Here is a 21,811-nt window from a genome sequence, read left to right as displayed (position 1 = left end):
AAAAGATAGGAACAACAGGTAAACCTAGATTATAGTCACCATTGATCACCAGTTGAGGACGTCCACATCATGGTTTTTTAGTCTAAATTGCCCTTCAGAGGCTAATTAAGAGTTTTTCCTTAAACAATAAGGTGACCTGGTTGGCATTCCCTCCAGGAGATAATCACAGCACAATTATGAATACATCCTAAATGCAAATATACAATGCAAATATCTATACCTATATCTATCTCTAAAGAAACGACTGTTTCCTCGATTCATCGTTAACTTCAGTTTATGAGTTGATTTATAGCATCTCATCGAATCAACAAATTATCTTCGATCCTAATCTTTTTTTTATACCTCTCATCTGAATACAGATGTAGCATCTGTTCATGTGCTCGCACACACGCACGCGTGCACTAACACCCCACAACCAGACCTACAATTCTATTTGGGACGAAGACCACATCTTCTTAAAATCACCGAAAACTCCATAGATGGCGGGTACGTCATGCTCCCCTTGTGACTTGAGATAAAGTTCCAGTGTGAAAACCTGGGACGAGCAAAGATGCTACGATCTTTGCTAAACATACACAAGAAATAAACCAAACTTGAGATTATTAAATTTCAAAAAATATATATCCATTTAGTGCAACAAAAATATAACGATAGAAATGACATTATGCATGAGTCTTAATAAAAGTATCATAATTCGTATTAAACTTTGTATTAAACTGTAGCAACACACGGTCATTCTGCTTGTGGCACTACAGTACATGCGTACGTGAATAAGTAAAACAACCGCATTGATCGGTCTCACCTGTGCCACTAGTATTCCAAGTTCATTTCACAAGGTCTAAAAGTCCTCACACGAGTCTACATCAGCTGGGGCAATCAATCATGGGGGTAAGACGACTTCTTGGCACAGTATGAGATCTGACAGAGTCTTTCCATGCCGATCAATCCTTCTCGAACAGTCCACGCCACCATCCAGGATGTTCCTCACCACAACATTCATAGAGCTTATGCCTGGGACATCGTAAATCTCAACGCTCACATGCTCAAGCAGATTGATTCGACGCTGAATCGCTCGCTCATCAGGAAAAGACGACAAACCAAGTAGAGGCGAAACAACATTCTTCACCCAATCGGGAGTGATCACTGCCCTAAGCCGACCAATGTCACCAGGGAAGTGAGGAATGATAGAAAAGTTAATATCATTCCCTTTATCACCAACTCTGCTGTGGGCTATATGGTAAAGGGCAATCTTTTTCTCAGGTGAAGCACGGACAGGGGATGGTTGTGTCCCCATGCTTGTGCCAATGTGTTGACTGTCCATTGCGCGACTTGTGGGGTTCTTTTGTGATTTTAAAACATGCATCTGAAATGTTTCAGAATCCGCGGCCTGATTCTGCAGGCAAGGAATGCTTGCCTTCTTTGCATGTGCTCGCCAGAAGATGTTTTCCCTGTCAACCTGTCCAAACCACCACGTCACATAAAGCAAAATATGTTCCAATCACTCATGGGATGATTCGTCGTGATTATCCATACCAGCATCTTTTGTAGAATTAGTTCCTTCCTCTGTCCAGTGCTGCAAGTGTCAAACAGATGCATTAAATGGCTAAAGTGACCCCAGAATCAAGAATGCTACATACATCTTTCATTGGACGAAATAATAAAATACAATATGTCATAGTTCTTTGGTTCATTGGAATTAATTCCAGTCCTGACTTTACTATAAATGAAAAAAACTGAAGCAGGTTATCATCTGTATAATATAATGCCTCAGCGCCAACAGTTTGGATTGCTAAAACAAAAGAGCACCAAAATTACTTGTCAATACCTGATGCCACCACCACCAGCTGGACCATTTGTATAGAGTGCAATAAATTCTTCAACAAACTGAACAGCATGCTCTTCAAGCTCAAAGAGGCCATCCATCCAAGTCTAGCATCTATTACTTGCTTGGACGAGTAACTATCCTTATCACTTCCTATAGCTTTCAAACTATCATAGCCCATGATGTATGAAACAATTTTTTCATCGATGTCAGGATATCTTTCACCCATCCACGATCTAACCTAATGTCAGATGAAAAGGTTTAAACAGAAACACTTAGACCACCCCCTCTAGCCACTCCGACCCTAAAACCCAGGTGTTAGAGTGGGGGAGAGGGGGGACTTTATCACTGGACCAACAGAAACAATCTTTTCGTCACTTTGTTTAAGAGGACTTGAGATGAAAGAAACAGCAGATCAACATACTTCCTTAACTTACAAGGTATTCTGCCGCTTGAGCTCGCTTTAAGCATTGATGCCCCCCATAAGATATTTCACCCCAGCCTTTCCATCCACCTTCCTGAAAAAACATTTAAAGTTCACACTCATCAGAACTTATTCCCACCTAAATAAATAAGTTGATACACAAATGGCCCTTGTTCAACGAATAAGACACTGTGTCCGTCTGAAGAAATTTGAGATTATCAACAAGTCATATAGCTGTTTTGAAATACTACACCGTCTACATTATAGACTTTGGCTGCCTCCGAAAATTCTCTCAATATTATTGTTGGAGTATATTGAGCCCATGTGTATAGTGGCCCATCTAGAGGCCCATGTATAAGTTCTATATATACCCACCCATCTAGGGTTGGAGGAATAGATCAACAATTCCCGTCATTATGGTATCAGCTTAGGTTTAGGTTTTCACCTCTGTTTCCAGCCGCCGGTTTCTCTGCTGCCTGCCGCCGCCGGCTCATGGCCGGCCGGCCGCCGGCGCCGCCGGCCTCCGCCTCCTCCTCCTTCCCACCCCTCACTTCCTCTGCTCCCTCACCCTCCTCTGCTCCCGCTCGCCCGGATCTGGGCGCCTGGGCCCCCGGCGCCAGGCCGCCGCCGCCCGGGTTTCCTGCCGCCGCCGCTCGGCCATGGACACCCACGGCCGCTGCGTGGCTGAACCACCGGGTCAGTCGGAAACAGAGACGCGAGCTCGGGATCAGAAGAAGGTGTGGAGGAGGTGGAGTAGGGGAAATCCGACTCGTCGAAGACGACGTGGCGGGAGATCAGAACGCGGCGAGAGGTGAGGTCAAAGCATCGGTACCCCTTGTGGTCAGGGGAGTACCCAAGGAACACACGAGTCGAGCGGGGCGCCAGCTTGTGAGAAGCGGTGGCGGAGGTGTTAGGGTAACACGCACACCCGAAGACCCGAAGGTGGTCGTAGCGAGGAGGGGTACCGAAGAGAGCGTGGTGTGGAGCGGGAACAGGAGAAGCAGTGGACTATGATGAGACTTTCAGCCCGGTCGTGAAGCCCGCTACGGTGCGCACAGTCCTCTCACTTGCGCTCTCGCGCACTTGGCCTGTGCACCAGCTGGACGTGAAGAATGCATTTCTTCACGGCACCTTGTCAGAGACTGTTTACTGCTCTCAGCCAGCGGGATTTGTGGACTCGAGTCGTCCGGATATGGTCTGCCGGCTCAACAAGTCTCTCTATGGACTGAAGCAGGCTCCTCGGGCTTGGTACTCTCGGTTCGCCACGTTCTTGATGACACTGGGATTCACCGAGGCCAAGTCTGACACGTCTCTCTTCATCTACCGCCGTGGGGATGAGACGGCATATCTGCTGCTATATGTCGATGACATTGTGCTCACAGCTTCCAGTCAGCAGTTGCTTCAGAGTGTCATTTCCTCTTTGCTGCAGGAGTTCGCTATGAAGGATCTTGGTCAGCTCCACCACTTCTTGGGCGTCACTGTTGAGCCTCGCCCGTCTGGTCTTCTTCTGCACCAGCAGTAGTACGCCCTCGATATTCTGGAGCGGGCTGGGATGACTGATTGCAAGCCCTGCTCCACTCCAGTCGACACTCAGGCGAAGCTGTCTGCTGATCTGGGTGATCCGGTGGCTGACCCTCCAGCCTACCGGAGTCTGGCCGGCGCTTTGCAGTACCTCACCTTCACCAGGCCGGACCTCACCTACGCTGTTCAGCAGATCTGTCTCCACATGCATGATCCCCGGGAGTCACACCTTGCTGCGCTGAAGCGTCTCCTCCGGTACGTCCGTGGCACTGTGGACCTCGGCCTGGTACTTCACCACTCGACCACTGCTGAGCTGGTGGTCTACACGACGCTGACTGGGCTGGCTGCCCGGACACTCGTCGTTCCACCTCTGGCTACGCCGTCTTCCTGGGCGGCAACCTGATCTCCTGGTCGTCCAAGCGGCAGCCGGTTGTCTCCCGCTCCAGTGCCGAGGCGGAGTACCGGGCTGTCGCTAACGGCGTGGCAGAGGCGTCCTGGCTGCGACAGCTCTTGGCGGAGCTCCACAGCCCGCTCGCCAAGAGCACGCTCGTCTACTGCGACAACGTCAGCGCCGTGTATCTCTCCACCAACCCTGTCCAGCATCAGCGGACGAAGCATGTGGAGATCGACCTACACTTCGTGCGCGACAGAGTCGCCATCGGCGATGTTCGGGTACTCCATGTCCCGACTACCTCCCACGAAGGGGCTGCCCTCGTCGACCTTCTCGGAGTTTCGATCCAGCCTCAACGTAGCCGGTGGCTAGTTGTGGTTGCGGGGGGGTCTTAGCCCTTTTGTGCTCTACTTGTTCTCTCATGTTGTCCAGTCTTGAACACCGCTGCGTCGGTTGTTCAGACTGTGGGGGGTGTTAGCTTTCTTGTTGTCCAGTCTTGAACACCGCTGCGCCGGTAGTTCAGACTGCGGGGGGGTGTTGGAGTATATTGAGCCCATGTGTATAGTGGCCCATCTAGAGGCCCATGTATAAGTTCTATATATACCCACCCATCTAGGGTTGGAGGAATAGATCAACAATTCCCGTCATTAATTATAAACGTCTGAAAGGACAACATTTTAAAGAAAATATTTTGAGAATAGCAATAGGTTCAACTAGAAAAACCTACAGAAACCAGTCAGTTCCCAGCTGCCAACTGAGGCTTGTCATTTTGCAAAAAGAGAATATTGTATCCGGAACTACAATTATGCTGCTAATTGATGCAAATCTTTTCTGAACATTGATCGCAATAAAGTTCTAATTCACAGGAACTAATAGATGGCAATAAAACATAGTACATTAGTTTACATACAGTAGGAGATAACTGGAGGAGTTTCTCAGGGTGACAAGCATCAGATGGTTTTGCTCCTTCACATCGGACCTTGTCTTTTGATATCTGGTGAAACTGCACATTACAGAAATCTACAATCTGCTCCACCAAAATATAATCAATGTTTGGATCAGCAGGCTATAATTTTAAGTGTACTTTGCTTTTTTACTTCACCAGATCAGGAGTAATGTAGTTTGCTGGGTCTCCAACTTCATAAAGAAGCTGTTCTGCACAAGTACTGTGGCTCAAAAGACCACCGCTGCCATCTGCCTTACCGACAATAACTTCTCCATAACTAACTTCGGCATATGGAAGGGACAAATCCACAAGTTGCTCAAAAGAAAAATCCCTATATTCATCTCCTGCTCATTATAACGTCACAAATAGACCACATAAAGAAAAAAATTATTCCTACAGCTAAAAGAATGCCCTAATTACTTTGAAAGGAAAAGAAATGTACCAGGGTGCATGAAATATCCTCTAGTGAGTTGGCAGCCACATTCTAAAAGATGGCTAGCTAATGTCCCTTGTGCCAACTCCTCCATGTCATTCCAATTCCAACCTAATTCATAGATCTATTTTGAAAGCAAAGGATAAATCATTAACTATTATAGGAATGAATTGTCAGGATGTTCTGGATTAAACAAGTTATAGTGTGCAATCTGTAGAGACAAAAATAATATCCCAAAGCTGTTAATAATGGAAGTAGTACAAATTTGATTTGAGTACATATTCCAACCTAACGCATCTAATTCTGAGAATCAAAAGTGATATAACATGAGCTGGTTATTCTTAGCAAGCAAATGATTGTTTTGCGAAGAATCAGGAAGATAGCAAATTAAGCAAGTATGGCTCAAATATTGCAGTCACTTAACTAATTCTAATGCAGACATATAAAACAGACATTTTGGTGCGTCCTGTGGTTATATCATCTCATCAAGCTTTACTAGTACAAATATGCATATGATATGATCCTTAAACAGTACAGTGCTCAGAACATTGCACAAAAGTCAATAAATCAAAAGATGAAGGGGGGAAGATAACTCATGACACACAGACCAAGAAAGTTAAAGGTAGCCTTATATCTCGTCACACAAATTTATTCAGGTTCATCACACATTAAGAGTATCAAACAACAAAGAGCATCACAACATTAGCAAACATAAGATCTCTAAAGCATGAACACACACCATAGGTGCTAGGAAGAGCGCAGCATCAGCAACACGAGAAGTAATGACAACATGTGGATTATAGTTTTCCAAGCAATGTACAATGGATGCTGCCCCAAGGTATGTGCTTCTTCCCTACATCACATACAAAAGGAAACAGTTAGATAAAATAGCAAAGGTTATAAATCCCAAATCCTGTTCACTTAGTAAAATGTCTGAAAAAATGCAGGCCTCAAAACAAGGCAACCAAAAGGTACTAATAAAAAGCTCAAAATAGCCATGACAGACGAACGAATCAGTAACATAAAATAACATAGGTTATAAATCCCAAAAATTGTTTTCTTAGTAAAAATGTCTGGAAAATTCAGGCTATCAAAACAAAGTGACTAAAAGGTATTAATAAAAATCTCAAAATAGCCATAAATTGAGGTACAATAGCTTGTCCTGAGCCCTGACATGTAATTAGAACTTCATTTGATCCTTTCATGTGACAATTTTTATTTGATGTACTTACTACTACAATAACTATGTATTTGAACACCTCACATAAAAAAAAAGGTTTCTTGTGTGCAGAATGCAGTGTGCTTAAAAGATACGCACATACCACCTAGGTGTAGGACAGTACAACAACAACAACAACATAGCCTTTTTTCCCAAGCAAGTTGGGGTAGGCTAGATAATGGAGAATAATTTCTGTATTCCTCCAACCCTAGAAGGGTGGGTATATATAATACCTACACATGGGCCTCTAGATGGGCCTCTATACACATGGGCTCAATATACTCCAACACCCCCCGCAGTCTGAACTACCGGCGCAGCGGTGTTCAAGACTGGACAAGATGAGAGTACAAGTAGAGTACAAAAGAGCTAATACCCCCCGCAGCCACAACTAGCCACCGGCTACGTTGAGGCTAGATCGAAACTCCGAGAAGGTCGACGAGGGCAGCCCCTTGGTGAAGATGTCAGCAAACTGGGAGGTAGTCGGGACATGGAGTACCCGAACATCCCCGATGGCGACTCTGTCGCGCACGAAGTGTAGGTCGATCTCCACGTGCTTCGTCCGCTGATGCTGGGCGGGGTTGGTGGAGAGATACACGGTGCTGACGTTGTCGCAGTAGACGAGCGTGCTCTTGGCGAGCGGGCTGTGGAGCTCCGCCAAGAGCTGTCGTAGCCAGGACGCCTCCGCCACGCCGTTAGCGACAGCCCGGTACTCCGCCTCGGCACTGGAGCGGGAGACAACCGGCTGCCGCTTGGACGACCAGGAGACCAGGTTGCCGCCCAGGAAGACGGCGTAGCCGGAAGTGGAGCGACGAGTGTCCGGGCAGCCAGGCCAGTCAGCGTCGGTGTAGACCACCAGCTCAGCAGAGGACGAGCAGTGAAGCACCAGGCCGAGATCCACAGTGCCACGGACGTATCGGAGGAGACGCTTCAGCGCAGCAAGGTGTGACTCCCGGGGATCATGCATATGGAGACAGACCTGCTGAACAGCGTAGGTGAGATCCGGCCTAGTGAAGGTGAGGTACTGCAAAGCGCCGGCCAGACTCCGGTAGGTAGTAGGATCAGCCACCGGATCACCCAGATCAGCAGACAGCTTCGCCTGAGTGTCGACAGGAGTGGAGCAGGGCTTGCAATCAGTCATCCCAGCCCGCTCCAGGATATCTAGGGCGTACTGCCGCTGGTGAAGTAGAAGACCAGACGGGCGAGGCTCAACAGTGACGCCCAAGAAGTGGTGGAGCTGACCAAGATCCTTCATAGCGAACTCTTGCTGTAGAGAGGAGATGACACTCTGAAGTAACTGCTGACTGGAGGCTGTGAGCACAACGTCGTCGACGTATAGCAGCAGATAGGCAGTCTCATCCCCACGGCGGTAGACGAAGAGAGACATGTCAGACTTGGCCTCGGTGAACCCCAATGTCAGTAAGAACGTGGCGAACCGAGAGTACCAAGCCCGAGGAGCCTGCTTCAGTCCATAGAGAGACTTTTTGAGCCGGCAGACCATATCCGGACGACTCGAGTCCACAAATCCCGCCGGCTGAGAGCAGTAGACAGTCTCTGACAAGGTGCCGTGAAGAAACGCATTCTTCACGTCCAGCTGGTGCACAGGCCAAGAGCGCGAGAGCGCAAGCGAGAGGACCGTGCGCACCATAGCGGGCTTCACGACCGGGCTGAAGGTCTCATCATAGTCCACACCAGGCCGCTGAGTGAAACCCCGAAGAACCCAGCGAGCCTTGTAGCGCTCCAGTGTGTCATCAGCCCGACGCTTATGCGTCCAGATCCACTTGCCAGTCACCACATTGCAACCAGACGGACGCGGCACGAGGTCCCATGTCTGGTTGGCAAGAAGAGCCGCGTACTCCTCTTCCATCGCGCGACGCCAGTGAGGATCCGCCAAGGCGTAGCGGACAGAGAAGGGTACCAGAGAGACCCGCGGCTCTCCCTCGGTGGCGGAGAGAGTCGCGGCCTGAGACGACCGGAGCAAGGGTCCCGGCGGCGGCGGATCCGGGCCGCATGGCCGGAACAGAGGGCCAGGCGGCGGGCCAAGCGGCTGCGGGCCACACGGCCCGTGCAGGGGAGGAGGAGGGGAGGGGAGGGAAGGAAGAGAGAGGAGGGGAGGGGGGAGGAGGAGGGGCCGGCGGCCGGCCATGGCTGCCGGCGGCGGCGGCGGGCTGGTGGGAGAGGGAAGAGGGAAAGAGGAGAACTAACCCTAGGCTATTGATACCATAATGGAGAGAATAATTTCTGTACTCCTCCAACCCTAGAAGGGTGGGTATATATAATACCTACACATGGGCTTCTATACACATGGGCTCAATATACTCCAACACTAGAGATGAAACCCGAAAGAAATAAGTTAAAGGTTCAGGCATATTGATAGCTAGTCTCCAAGCGCTCCTATCCAAAGCTATCTCTTTAGAAATATTCCAATCCTTAAGGTCTCTCTTAACCGACTCATCCCACGTCAGTTTAGGTCTACCTCTACCCCTCTTTACATTATCGACCCGCTCAAGAACCCCATTACGCACCGGCGCCTCAGGAGGCCTTCGTTGGACATGTCCAAATCATCTCAGCCGATGCTGGGTAAGTTTCTCCTCAATTGGTGCCACCCCGACCCTATCCCGAATAACTTCGTTCCAGACTCTATCCCTCCTTGTGTGCACGCAAAACCACCGCAACATCCGCATCTCTGCTACACTCAGTTGCTGGACATGTCGCCTTTTTGTAGGCCAACATTCAGCACCGTATAACATCGCCGGACGAATTGCTGTCCTATAGAATTTGTCTTTTAGCTTTTGTGGCACCCTCTTGTCACAAAGGATGCCAGAAGCTTACCGCCATTTCAACCAGCCAGCTGAAATTCTATACCTAACATCTTCATCAATATCGCCATCCTTTTGTAGCACCGATCCTAAATACCGAAAAGTATCCTTCTGGACCACCACTTGCCCATCTAGACTAACGTCTCCCCCCTTATGCCTAGTCGCGCTGAAATCGCACATCATGTACTCGGTCTTGGTCCTACTAAGTCTGAACCCTTTCGACTCTAACGTGCGTCTCCACAGCTCTAACTTTCTATTAACCCCTGCACTACTCTCGTCAACTAGCACCACATCATCAGCAAAGAGCATACACCAAGGGATCTCACCTTGTATATTCCTTGTGACCTCATCCATCACTAAAGCAATAAAAAACTCACTCATTCAGAAAAAACTCACTCAGAAAAAAACAGATACCAGGCATAGAGTAACAAAGCTCACTCATTTTGTACTTTACTGGAAAGTGGTTACAGGCATACTTGTACTAACACATTACTATATCAGTATATTATTAATGTGAAGTGACAAGGTAACATGTGGGTACGATATGGTAACAAATAGTTGTATCAAACATCATATGAATAGTTCATATTCGTGAGTACCAAACTCTAGGTCTAGGTTTGGTTGGTTGCTAATCAGATTGGCTTTGCTACTGTGTGTGCAATCCATATACTTAGGTTTAGATGCGGAACTCTCATTTGTTCAAAGCAATTAAAATCATAATGCTTCAGATTTCATTTATGCTCTCCATCTTGTTTAGGATGTTTTGGGTTTGAAATCAAGATCTTTCTCCACTCATGGATATACAAAATATATCAACATGAATGGGCCAAATGGGACCTTGATCACATACATAGTCCAGACTTACTTGAAGTAATCCAAATTATCTATTGTCTCCTACTGCAACATTATCTCCTGCAACAATCACCATTGCATATTTGCTCAAAACATGCATTGACTGTTACATTTTCTAACTTAGACCTTCAGCAGCACAAGTGAAACTAGTGGCCACAATGCTTTTAAACACAACAAGGCAGTTTTGCTTTTCAGGGTCAGGAGAACCAACATAGAAACATTTCTTTGATGAAGGGCGCATAGAATAGTCCTTGGATTATATTAACTTGAAGGCAAACATGTGAATGGTAATCAATGTTGAGAGGGTATCAAGTGATCAATAAATTACCCTGCCTGCCCCTGTTGATTCATCGCATGATAGAGGGTTTCCTATAAAAATAAGCAAAATTAAAAATAGCAGTAAGAATACAACCAATCTTGATTGTAACTTTTACATACAAGTCTGATCTCGATTGTTGATTTCTACATTGTAGATAAACCGATCATGATTTTCAAGCAGCACAGAGATATAGCACCTTGAGTTTTAAAGGATGATTCATAAGCTACAGCTACTGTTATCTCCAGTCCCAAAATAGATGCCAGGTTCAGTACTTCTTTCTGTGCTCCAAGAGGATCCACTAACATAACAGGAAGAAACAGACAAAAGAAGTGAAAAATAAAAACTCAAGTTACTTGTAATAAGTTACATTACAGTCAGCAACGCCTTACTTGCGCCCATGTTAGTTATTATGCAAACTTTCCGTTCAAAAGCCAATGGTAGTAGTACAGACATCCACTCTTTGACTGCATAATGTCACAAATGAAACTATGGATCAAAGAACAGCTTATTTATCATAGTAGATGCAGGACATCATAAGAAAAGTGCATAAGTTTTAGGGAGGAAAATCACCATGACAAGTAAAAAGGTGTGTGATTTGATAATTTGAAATAATCACATATGCAGTCAGGAAGATAACAGGTACCATAAGAAGGAATACTTGTCAAAATCATACCTCGAGGATCATATCCTTTGCCCCCTGACACCATAATTCGGAACCGATCTGCAAGAGTCCGCTCTGCCAAACACTCGAGCACTAGGTAGTTAAGCTCCTTGACTCTCAGCAGTAATTTTAAAGCAGCCATTGGCTTGTCTCCCCCAAATCCAGCCCCACAGCCAACATACACTTTATCCTTGTGCCGCCTAGGATTGCTCCGCTGTCCAGTTGAAGTTGTGGGCTTGTGGCAATCAGATGGAAGCCCTCGTTTCATCAAGTCGTAATTCAGACATTAATTAATAAGTTCCAGAAAGTACTAACCAGCTTCACTACACAGTTTTGAACCTCTTCCATTGTTACCGCTTTGCTCAATTATTTGGCTTTCAGCAGAAAGACGATTGGTAGAAGCGGATCACATGGAAACCAGCAGGTCTGCACTAATTTTAGATATTTCAAATCGCAACACTAGAGGACTCATCTGCAGGCAAAGGTTCAGTTGGCCGATTCCATCCATTAACCAGTTTTGCATGGCATAGACAATGAACCAGACATATTGGCAACATAGGGAATGAAATAGAGAAGGTTTTCTTCAACAATTGTGACGAAAAAACTGAGAACCTTTTGCCTACTGAAATATTTCACTTCTTAATGGATGAATAGCTATAGTGTATTAGACCAAATTCCCTGCTGCTGCACCAACTACCTACAACGCTACAACCATGGATTTAGTAAACACAGCAGGCAGATAGCAGTACCGGAGAGGGCGCGAATCGCTCGCGGGCCGCAATTCCACGGCGCGGGGAAGTGTGGTAGCGCCTTAGGATCTGTTTGGTTGGTTGTGGTTGTGGAAGAAGCTGTTGCGGGCTGTGAGCTGTGAAAAAACTGAAAGCCATTTGGTTGAATTAGCTGCGAGTTTGTGGGATTGGTAAGAAATGACTGTAGTGCTCCTGAACTCCTGAGAGATAGTTTATATGGAAAATAATCATAAAACACTGTACTGTTCAGAGATTCACATGTAAATGACCGTTTTAGAAAGGGAAGCTTAATTTTTTTAGTCTTGAATCCACCATTTACATGTGGTCTACATTACAACGATAGCATTTACAAAGGACATGGTTCGAATAATGTTGTCTCACTCTACATAATTATCCCCCTCTTGCACTAACCAAAGCACCAGCTATCCCACTGCGAATGGTATTTATGGAATCATGGTATCCTCATTGTCTCCAGCTGGATTCTCATCTCCTTGTGTTTGTGCCATGGTCTGTTGTAGTAGGTATTCCTTATCCGCTATCATACTGCGAAGGAAAAATTGCTAACGCATGATTCAAGATCCGTGTGTCATGCGCAGAGCCCGGCCAACCAGCAACAGCAAAGATAAATCTCATGCCAAAGTCACAAACAGCAAGCACGTTCTGAGATGTATAGCCATGGCAACATGTGTGGATAACCACTTTGTGTGCTGGGACTTCAACTGGAAGATGTTTGCCTCCATCAGGGACTTATATTGTTTCCTTTTCATTGAAGTTTTAAAACAATACTAACCTTCAGGAACTAAACATTGAACATAAGAAGTTCTGCTACTCATGCATGATTTGAATATCTTTCTTCAAGTTCGAAGGAGTATGAGTAAACAAATTAAGACAAATGGATTCAGGAAAGGAAGGGAGAAATGAGACGGAAGGGGACGCGTACCAGCCTGACAGGATGTGCAATTGTGCAGGGTCTTCAATGGAGAGGGTGAGTTCCTCGCTCCACTCCGGATTGGTATTCTTCTTGATCACCTTCGTCCTCAGCTTCTGCAGGATGTTGAAAAAATAATAACAGTTTGCACGCGCGCGCGCATCCGTGAATGGAGACGGCGACCAAAACAGGGGAACTCTGATCAGGGAAGCGGCGAGCGTAGTACGAGCCAGGCTCGTGGTGCCACGCCGCCGCCACAGCCTGGCAGGTGGTGGGAGCGCCGCCATGCGGGGCGCGGGCACATTCCTGGACGGCTGGACCGGCTCCGCGGCCGCCGGGCCGCACGGGAAACGTCCCGTCCCGCGTGTCCGCCACGTCCGGCAGCGAGCAGGCAAGGGGAAGAAAGGGGGGAGAGGATGGAACGGACCTGCTTGCCGCCTGCGCCCCTGCCCTCGCGCCGCGGGAGGAATCGATTGGGCTCGCGGGATGGTGTGCGGCTGACGTACCCCTTAAGAAGGTAGCCGCCCCCGGTCCCCACGAAGAAGTCCCCCCCGGCTGCGGACAGGAGGCGGCTGGGCGGATCGCCGTCGCCGGCAAACGGCTGTTTTTGGGGGCGGAGGAGCACGGGATCGAAGCCGAAGGCTGCCCGAGGAGGGCGCCAGGTGCTCGAGATCGGGTTGCCACGTAGCTCCGTCAGTGGGACCCAAGTGTCAGACGCGACTTCAGTCGACCAGTCGAACCAGGGTTTTTGTTGGGATTAAGGGCCTGTTTGGAATCTAGTTTTTAAATAAATTTATTTAAAGATATAAATATTTAATGTATTTTTTCTATAAATCGAGTCAAACTTTCCGTTCGAATCGATGAGGACAGAGGAAAAGACGGTGGTACGCATAATCACGACGAATCAACCCATGAGTGATTGGTACATATTTTGCTTTTTGTGATGACATGTGGTTGTTTGGACTCGTTGACAGGGAACATCTTATGGGGAGCTCATGCAAAGAAGGCAAGCATTCCTTGCCTGCAGAATCAGGCCACGGATTCTGAAACGTTTCAGATGCATGTTTACCTTTGAAATCACATAAGAACCCAACAAGTCGCGCAATGGGCAGCCAACACATCGACACAAGAATGGGGACACAGCCATCCCCTGTTCAAGATTGCCCTTAGCCCCTTACCATATTGCCTTCAGCAGAGTGAATGATATTAACTTCTCAATCATTCTTTTGTGCAATAAATTCTTCGACAAACTGAACAGCATGCTCTTCAAGCTCAAAGAGGCTTGCATCTATTAGTACTTGCTTAGACGGGTAACTATCCTTATCGTTTCCTATAGCTTTCAATCTATCATAGCCCATGATGTATGAAACAATTTTTTAATCGATGACATATCTTTCACCTATCCATGACCTAACCTAATGTCAGATGAAAAGGTTTCAACAGAAACAATCTTTTCGTCACTTTGTTTAAGAGGACTTGAGATGAAAGAAATAGCAGGTCAACACTACTTCCTTGACCCACAAGGTATTCTGCTGCTTAAGCTTGCTTTAAGCATTGATGCCCCCTGCCCCCCCCCCCCCCCCCCAAGATATTTCACACCAGCAGCCCAGCCTTTCCATCCACCCTCCTGAAAAAAACATGTAAAGTTCACACTGATCACTTGATCAGAACTTATTCCACCTAAATAAATAAGTTGATACACAAATGGCCCTTGTTCAATGAATAAGACAATGTCTGTCTGAAGAAATTTGAGATTATCAACAGCTGAAATCAAGCCATATAACTCATGACACACAGACCAAGAAAGTTAAAGGTAACCTTATATCTCAGCACACAAATTTATCCAGGTTCATCACACATTAAGAGTGGCAAACAACAAAGAGCATCACACGATTAGCAAACATAAGAGCTATAAAAGCATGAATATCGTACCATAGGTGCTAGGAAGAGCACAGCATCAGCAACACAAGTAGTGAGAACATGTGGCTTATAGTTTCCCAAGCAATGTACAATGGATGCTGACCCACGGTATGTGCTTCTTCCCTACATCACATACAAAAGGAAACAGTTAGATAAAATAATAAAGGTTGTAAATCCCAAAATCTGTTCAGTTAGTAAAATGTGTGGAAAAAAATGCAGGCATCAAAACAAGGCATCAAATAAAAAATGCAGGCATCAAAACAAGGCAACCAAAAACAGTAAGCTCAAAATAGCCAAAACAGACAAAGGAAACAGTAAGATAAAATAACATAGGTTGTAAATCCCATAAATTGTTTGCTTAGTAAAATGTCTGGAAAATGCAGGCTATCAAAACAAATCGACCAAAAGGTATTAAAAAAGAGCTCAAAATAGCCATAATTGAGGTACAATGGCTTGTCCTGAGCCCAGACATGTAATAGAACTTCATTTGATCCTTTCCTATGACAATTTTTATTTGATATACATACTCCTACAATAACTACATATTGGAACACCTCACATAAAAAAAAAGTTTCTTGTGTGCTGTGCAGCATGGAGTGTGCTTAACAAAAGATATGTACATACTACCTAGGCATAGGGTTAAAAAAAAGTCAAAATTTACCTCTGTACACCATTGAAATAAGATCTTTGCCATGAACCACTAAAAAATACCGTATTTGCTCAGAGAAACTAAAAAAACATGTATATTTGCTAGGGGACACCATACCGATTAATTTATTCTGTTTAATTGGAGAGCTACGCGAAATGATGAAGTTTCCATTACTATGTTATCCTCTCCCGCAAACCAATTTCTCCTTCTCGTAGTGCCCTCTTTCTTCTCGCAAACCAGCGGAGGCACGCCACTTTCCTCCCGGCACACAGCCCTCCCGAGCCCTTAGCACTGCCATCGCGCTACCCTAGCGACGCCCCTCTCCTCCCCTCTATAGAATGGATGGGTCCGCCGCCTACGGCTTGGCAGCGCCCCCTGCCCGGTGCGCGAGGGAGGGGTGTACAGGCCGGGCTGAGGCTTGGCCAACGCTTCCTACCTAGCGTGCGAGGGAGGGGCGGACTGGCCAGCCTGCAGATTGGCCAGCGCGCCCTGCGCAGCACACAAGGGAGGGGTGGATGGGCCAGCTGCGCCCTGCGCAGCACACAAGGGAGGGGTGGATGGGCCAGCCTACAGTATGGCCTGGTCGCCATGGCCAGCGCTCTTGCGCACGGCAGCTCGGATCCAGGCATAGGAAGGAGGGGGCTCAACAGTAAGGTGCATGCTTAGGTGGAGGATGGCACGGCCTACCATGGTTGGAGAAGACAGAGTGGGTGGCAGTGCTCCGGCAGCAAACTCGGACACTTGGAGCCTGGTGCAGTGCAAGTAAAAGATTGTCAAGGATAAGAAGGTCAATGCCTGTAGCTTACTATTAAAATTGAATATTATAATAGGTCTAGTGTTCTATAGCAAATTACCACTCTTATGCAGTGTCTTTCATCAAAGACATCATTTTTTCATTGTCTTGTGGCAAAAGCCAGCTTTGAATGGTGTTCACCGGCCAATTTTGCCTTAAAAAAACTCACACAGAAAAAAAAGATACCAGAGGCATCGAGTAACAAAGCTCACTCATTTTGTACTTTACTGGAAAGTGGTTACATGCATACTTAATAGTAACACATTACTATATCAGTATTATTAATGTGAAGTGATAAGGTAACATGTGGGTACAATATGGTAACACATAGTTGTATCGAGCGGCATATATTCATGGAGTACCTAACTCTAGGTCTAGGTTTGGTTGGTTGCTAATCAGATCGGCTTGCTACTGTGTGTACAACCCATGTACTTCTGTTTAGATGCGTAACTCTCATTTATTCGAAGCAATTAAAATCAGTAAATCACAATGCTGCAGATTTCATTTATGCTCTCCATCTTGTTTAGTATGTTTTGGGTTTGAAATCAAGATCTTTCTGTACTCCTCATGGATATACAAATATATCAACATACATGGGCCAAATGGGGCCTTGGTAACATACATAGCCCAGACTACTTGAAGTAATCCAAATTCTCTACAGTCTCCTACGGAATAATGACCATTACATTTTGCTCACAGAACACATTGATTGTTATGTTTCCTAACTTGGACCTTTCAGCAGCACAAGTGAAACTAGTGGCCACAATGTTTTTTTAAAAAAACAGTCTGATCTTGATTGTCGATTTCTACATTGTAGATAAACCAATCATGATTTTCAAGCAGCACAGAGACCATTCATAAGCTACAGCTACTGTTATCTCCAGTCCCAAAATAGAAGCCAGGTTCAGTACTTCTTCTGTTCTCCAAAAGGATCCACTAACACAACAGGAAGAAACAGAGAAAAGAAGTGAAAAAGAAAAACTCGAGTTACTTGTAATAAGTTACACTACAGTGAGCAACACCTTACTTGCACCCATGTTAGTTATTATGCAAACTTTCTGTTCAAAAGCCAATGGTAGTAGTACAGCCAGGAGCCATCCACTCGTTGACCGCATAATACCATAATATGAAACTATGGATCAAAGAACAGCCTATTTATCATAGTAGATGCAGGTGTGTGATTTGATAGTTTGAAATAATCACATATGCACTCAGGATTCAGGAAGATAACAGGTACCATAAGAAGGAATACTTGTCAAAAGCATACTATCGTCATGGTGATTGGGGAGAACTGTTGCTTCAAAATGGAAGGTCAACCAAGGCAGACCATATTTAATAGTCTTAATCAACACTAGGAGGTTCCATTTGCCTCCACTGTTTCTGTGGTCTCTTGAAGAAGTTCTTTAGAAATAGCAGCTGGGTCAAGCTCATAGCTATCTTTTGGGACATTTGGAGCTTCTTTGCCTGACATCCTGTAAAAAGGCACTTGATGTGAAAACCGAAACATCTCTTCTTTGGGAATCTTCATGGCAGCATTCACATCCTGATGGCGCTCAAATACTGTTCGAAACCCGGAAACTTTAACTAAGGGAATAACGGAGATGCCATCATCTTCATCATAACCATCTAGTACCTCAACCACATCATAGGCATGGATCACATTATCTGGAGTGTCTTCATTCCATTCAGGGGACCAATTCCGATAAATAGCCCAGATGTCACCTTTTTGTGGATAAATTTTGATAACCCCACGCAGCCCTTTCTCCCATTTCATCTGGTGCGAGAACATGTTGACTATATCACAAGTTTCAGATTTACCAGTCCTGAAATCACCACATGTCTTTGTGAAGCCAGAAGAAACCCAATTCAAAGGCCCAAATTCACTATTTGTCTTTGTTTCGAGATAGCTTATTTTGAGCTTGAATGGTTTCAAAGAGAAAACTTTCTGAATAAATGCATAATAACGAGGCATACCATCCTCATCATCATATGTAGCCCAAATTTGATCACTTTGAAAAGATTCCTCAGTGCGATCCTTGTCAAAATCATGGAAATCAGGATCAGGAACATTATATGACAAGGGGTCATCATCTTCATTTTCAGCATCTGAGTTAGTATTTGAACCAATCGCATTTGGATCAGCATGAACATCTTTATTAGTAGTAGAATCATCTGATGCTACAGCTTCATTATCCCCTCCATTTTCCTTAACCACATGTTTCTTGGTTGTTTTTCCACTAGCAGCAACTTGGGATGTTTTACTTTTCATTTCTGTTAACTTGTTTTTCAGCTCGCTTTTCGCTTTTTCCAGCAAAAGACCCCTAACATCCAACTGGGAGAAGGTCTTGGCTAAACTTATGTGGATTGGAGGCCTGAATTTCCAATTGGGTCCACCATTAACACCTTGAAACTCATAGGCCCCAATGTTGCTTGAAAAAGATATATTCACACCAGGCACTCTAAAACAATTTGCTCCAGGACCTGATATGACTGATGAAGAACCAACTCCAGCATCGTTAACCAAAACTTTCTCTGACATGCTTGCATGACTTTTTAGAGGATTGTACTTCCGCCGAAGAGCCTCTTCCCTTCTTGCCGCAGCTTGTGCCTCCTCCCTCTCCCTCTTAACTTTTTCGTAAGTCTGGTGAACTACATTAGCAGCTTGAGCAGCAGCAGCAGATGATGTAGTGGCGCTAGCTGCACCAGCAGCCCTTGAAAATGGACCCCACTGCATATTTCTATTAGTGCTTGTATTTTGTTTTGCACCACCAATGTTTGAATCCTGTCCCACGGTCTTAGTTGGTGGTATTGGTACCTCTTTTGCTAGGAACGGCTCACGGCAGCTAGGGCAACGAAGATGGTGGTTCAGATACACCCTGAGGTACTCATAGTTCATCTTGCATTTGTTGCATGAGGTCCAAAATGTAGAAGGTTTTGACCCAGGTGCAGGTGTAGGCGCATGAGGGGGCACGGCGGATGGTGGTGGAGGTTGAGGTGGGCGCGGGCAGGGGCGCACGGCAGGTGCTGTTGGTCCCACTGTTTGCTTTTTTACCGTCGGCTTGGAGGTGGCAGCAGCATTGGCAGCAAAATTATAGAAGCCATTAGATACACCAGGAGCCGCACTTGCCTTACTTGATTGAGCTGTCCTCTGTTGGAGCCTTACATTCCTCTTTTGGTCGTATACTACCCTCTTGGCTTTATCGGATAGCAGTGTATATGCCTCTTGGACCATCTGAAAAGCACCCTCAGCACCCACTTGCTTGTTCTTGTCAGGGTGGAGCTGAAGAACCAACCTCCTGTACTGTTTCTTGATCAGTTCATCATCCGCTGATGGGGCAACAGAAAGGATAGAGTACCAGTCCTTCTCGCCAGCAACCTTCACCTCTGAAGCAAGATAGATATCAAAGTTGGCAATCATCTGAGCAATGCCTTCAAGATCAGGAAAGAGCGCCCGAGCCTTGAGAGCGAATTTCATGGCACCCGGCAGGTCCCTCATTTCAAACTTCTTCTTTGCAATATCCATTGCCCTTTGGGCCTCATCCCTGTTGCATTCCATTTCTTCGCACCTCAAATAGCCTTTTTACAATTGATTCACAGAATTTCGGACCTCAGCCCCCAAACTATTTGCACCAATCAGCACTGAATATGTGAGCATACAAGAAGTTTCCAAACCCTGCGCAAAGGGAATCAAATGTTACTTAAAATTTTAAAACTTACAACAGTTGTAAACAGAGGCGAACCCAGTATACTATTGTGACAGCACAGATAATGAACAAGACATATTGGAAACATATGGAATGAAATAGAAAAGGTTCAACCATTGCGACGAAAAGCTGAGAACCTTTTGCCTACTGAAATACTTCACTTCTTAAGGGGGAAGAAGCTACAGTGTATTAGACCAATTTTGAAGAAGATTCTAAAAGCAATTTCCAAATTCCCTGCTGCCGCATCAACAAGACAATGAACAAGACATATTTCGATGAAGTAAACACAGCAGGCAGATAGCAGTATCGGAGAGGGTGCCAAATCGCTCGCGGACCGCAATTCCGCGGCGAGGGGAAGCACGGTAGCGACTCAATCAATTCGGCTGGCAGGATGGTATGCATCTGACCTACCCCCTAAGAAGCAAGAGAAAATTCCTTGGCATCCAAATTTGGTTCCCTATTTGGCATTACCATCTATTTTTAACAGTAACGGTGTTAAGTCAGACTGCGAAAAGACCATTTGCCCCTGATGTGCCCGAACAGTTTTGCATCCAATAAATTTGAATTTAAGGAAAAAACAGCAGGATGTAGATATTTGGATTTCAAAGAAAATCTGCGATCAGGGAAAATAAAATTTCGCAGCGGTCCACTGCCCAACGAGTCGTAGTTGTTCTACGCCGCCGCTGGCGACCACTCCAGCTGCCTACTCTCAGGGGCAGAGCCACCCTCTAGACGGGACCGACCGGCGTGCTCGCACCCTCATGCTCCGGCTGCCCCTGCCCCTCCGTTTCTGCTGAGCCACAGACATCAGCCACCACCATGGATTGCGGAGGACAAGCGAGCTGCGGGCGTGAGAAAGAATATGATGTACGGCTGCCGGCTGGTCCGGTGGTTTTGCCGAGGCAGCTGAGCACAGCCAATAGGTGAAGGCCCAAGGGAACCAACGAACTTGCCTGATCCAAATCACAGAGTCGATCGAATCGATTCCGAATTCTCCTTCGAACTCCTCCTGTCCGACGGTTCTCCCCACACCACCGCCCGTAGCGCGGGGGGTGGTCCGCGCGTGCGCCGCTGCCCGTCGCGCAGGGGGCCAGCAACTGCACCGCCGCCCCGTCCCGGGGGGGGGGGGCACGTCGCCCGCCGGTCTCTTGTGCCACGCGATGCAGGCCGAGCGTGGTCGTGCACCTCCGCAGCCGCCGCCGCCGCCGAAAGTCGATCTAGGGTTTCGAGGAGAGGAACAGGGACAGAGTGTGACAGGGAGAGATTCGAGATGATCGGAAATGGGACCAGTGAGGAGAAGGGTAAAATGGTCTTTTCACATTCAACATGACACACTAACGGTGGGTGAGTACCACGAGCAGGATTCGTGAGAACCGTTTAGAGATTCGGTAAGTGATATAACACGTAGTAATATATGATATGTGTGACTAAGGGGACAAGGTCGTTTGGACAGGTTCTGACCGCTTAGAGAGTGTAATACCCTACGTCCTGTGTGTTCGTGATAGTATTTAGTAGAGTTGAATTCAATAGAATCCAATCCTTTTACATGTTGCACATGTACCCTATTTATAAACATCCTCCTGGCTCCGAGGGAGGTTTAGTTGTGAATGTGGCACCCGACGAGGGAGGGTCGGCACCTGTCCACGGCATAGGACTCCGTCTTA

At 46.3% G+C, this 21,811-nt stretch overlaps 1 protein-coding gene, 1 long non-coding RNA gene and 1 pseudogene across 12 annotated transcripts; all 3 read right to left on the bottom strand.

Annotated features, from left to right (window-relative positions):
* Nucleotides 1-669: 669 nt before the first annotated feature.
* LOC120659946 lies at nucleotides 670-12,280 on the bottom strand (annotated as a pseudogene).
* Nucleotides 12,281-12,340: 60 nt separating this feature from the next.
* On the bottom strand, nucleotides 12,341-13,553 carry LOC120659947. Its single transcript, XR_005669293.1, has 3 exons — nucleotides 13,509-13,553; nucleotides 13,094-13,197; nucleotides 12,341-12,696 (listed from the first exon to the last, which is right to left on the bottom strand). It is a non-coding gene; the product is annotated as an uncharacterized LOC120659947 (long non-coding RNA).
* Nucleotides 13,554-14,261: 708 nt separating this feature from the next.
* On the bottom strand, nucleotides 14,262-21,422 carry LOC120659945. 11 transcript variants are annotated; one of them, XM_039938229.1, is made up of 7 exons: nucleotides 21,101-21,399; nucleotides 17,681-20,116; nucleotides 17,471-17,594; nucleotides 16,505-17,379; nucleotides 16,338-16,398; nucleotides 15,014-15,124; nucleotides 14,262-14,708 (listed from the first exon to the last, which is right to left on the bottom strand). In XM_039938229.1, exon 2 carries the CDS (start codon nucleotides 19,997-19,999, stop codon nucleotides 17,795-17,797), a length of 2,205 nt encoding a protein of 734 aa, XP_039794163.1. In that variant the 5' UTR covers nucleotides 20,000-20,116; nucleotides 21,101-21,399; the 3' UTR covers nucleotides 14,262-14,708; nucleotides 15,014-15,124; nucleotides 16,338-16,398; nucleotides 16,505-17,379; nucleotides 17,471-17,594; nucleotides 17,681-17,794. The 11 variants fall into 11 exon arrangements, with proteins under 11 accessions (XP_039794163.1, XP_039794164.1, XP_039794169.1 ...); XM_039938226.1 differs by having other exon boundaries at nucleotides 14,264-14,708; nucleotides 17,471-20,116; XM_039938227.1 differs by having other exon boundaries at nucleotides 14,264-14,708; nucleotides 16,505-17,594.
* Between the last annotated feature and the right edge of the window lie 389 nt (nucleotides 21,423-21,811).

Source organism: Panicum virgatum, chromosome 2N (genome assembly GCF_016808335.1).
Source record: "Panicum virgatum strain AP13 chromosome 2N, P.virgatum_v5, whole genome shotgun sequence".
Lineage (NCBI taxonomy): Eukaryota > Viridiplantae > Streptophyta > Magnoliopsida > Poales > Poaceae > Panicum > Panicum virgatum.
The sequence above is the reverse complement of the archived record's forward strand: the minus strand, read 5'-3'. Positions and strand labels throughout refer to the sequence as shown.

What these genes read in the sequence shown, in the direction of transcription:
- LOC120659945 (XM_039938235.1), bottom strand. Translation starts at nt 19,999, where the DNA reads ATGGAATGCAACAGGGATGAGGCCCAAAGGGCAATGGATATTGCAAAG.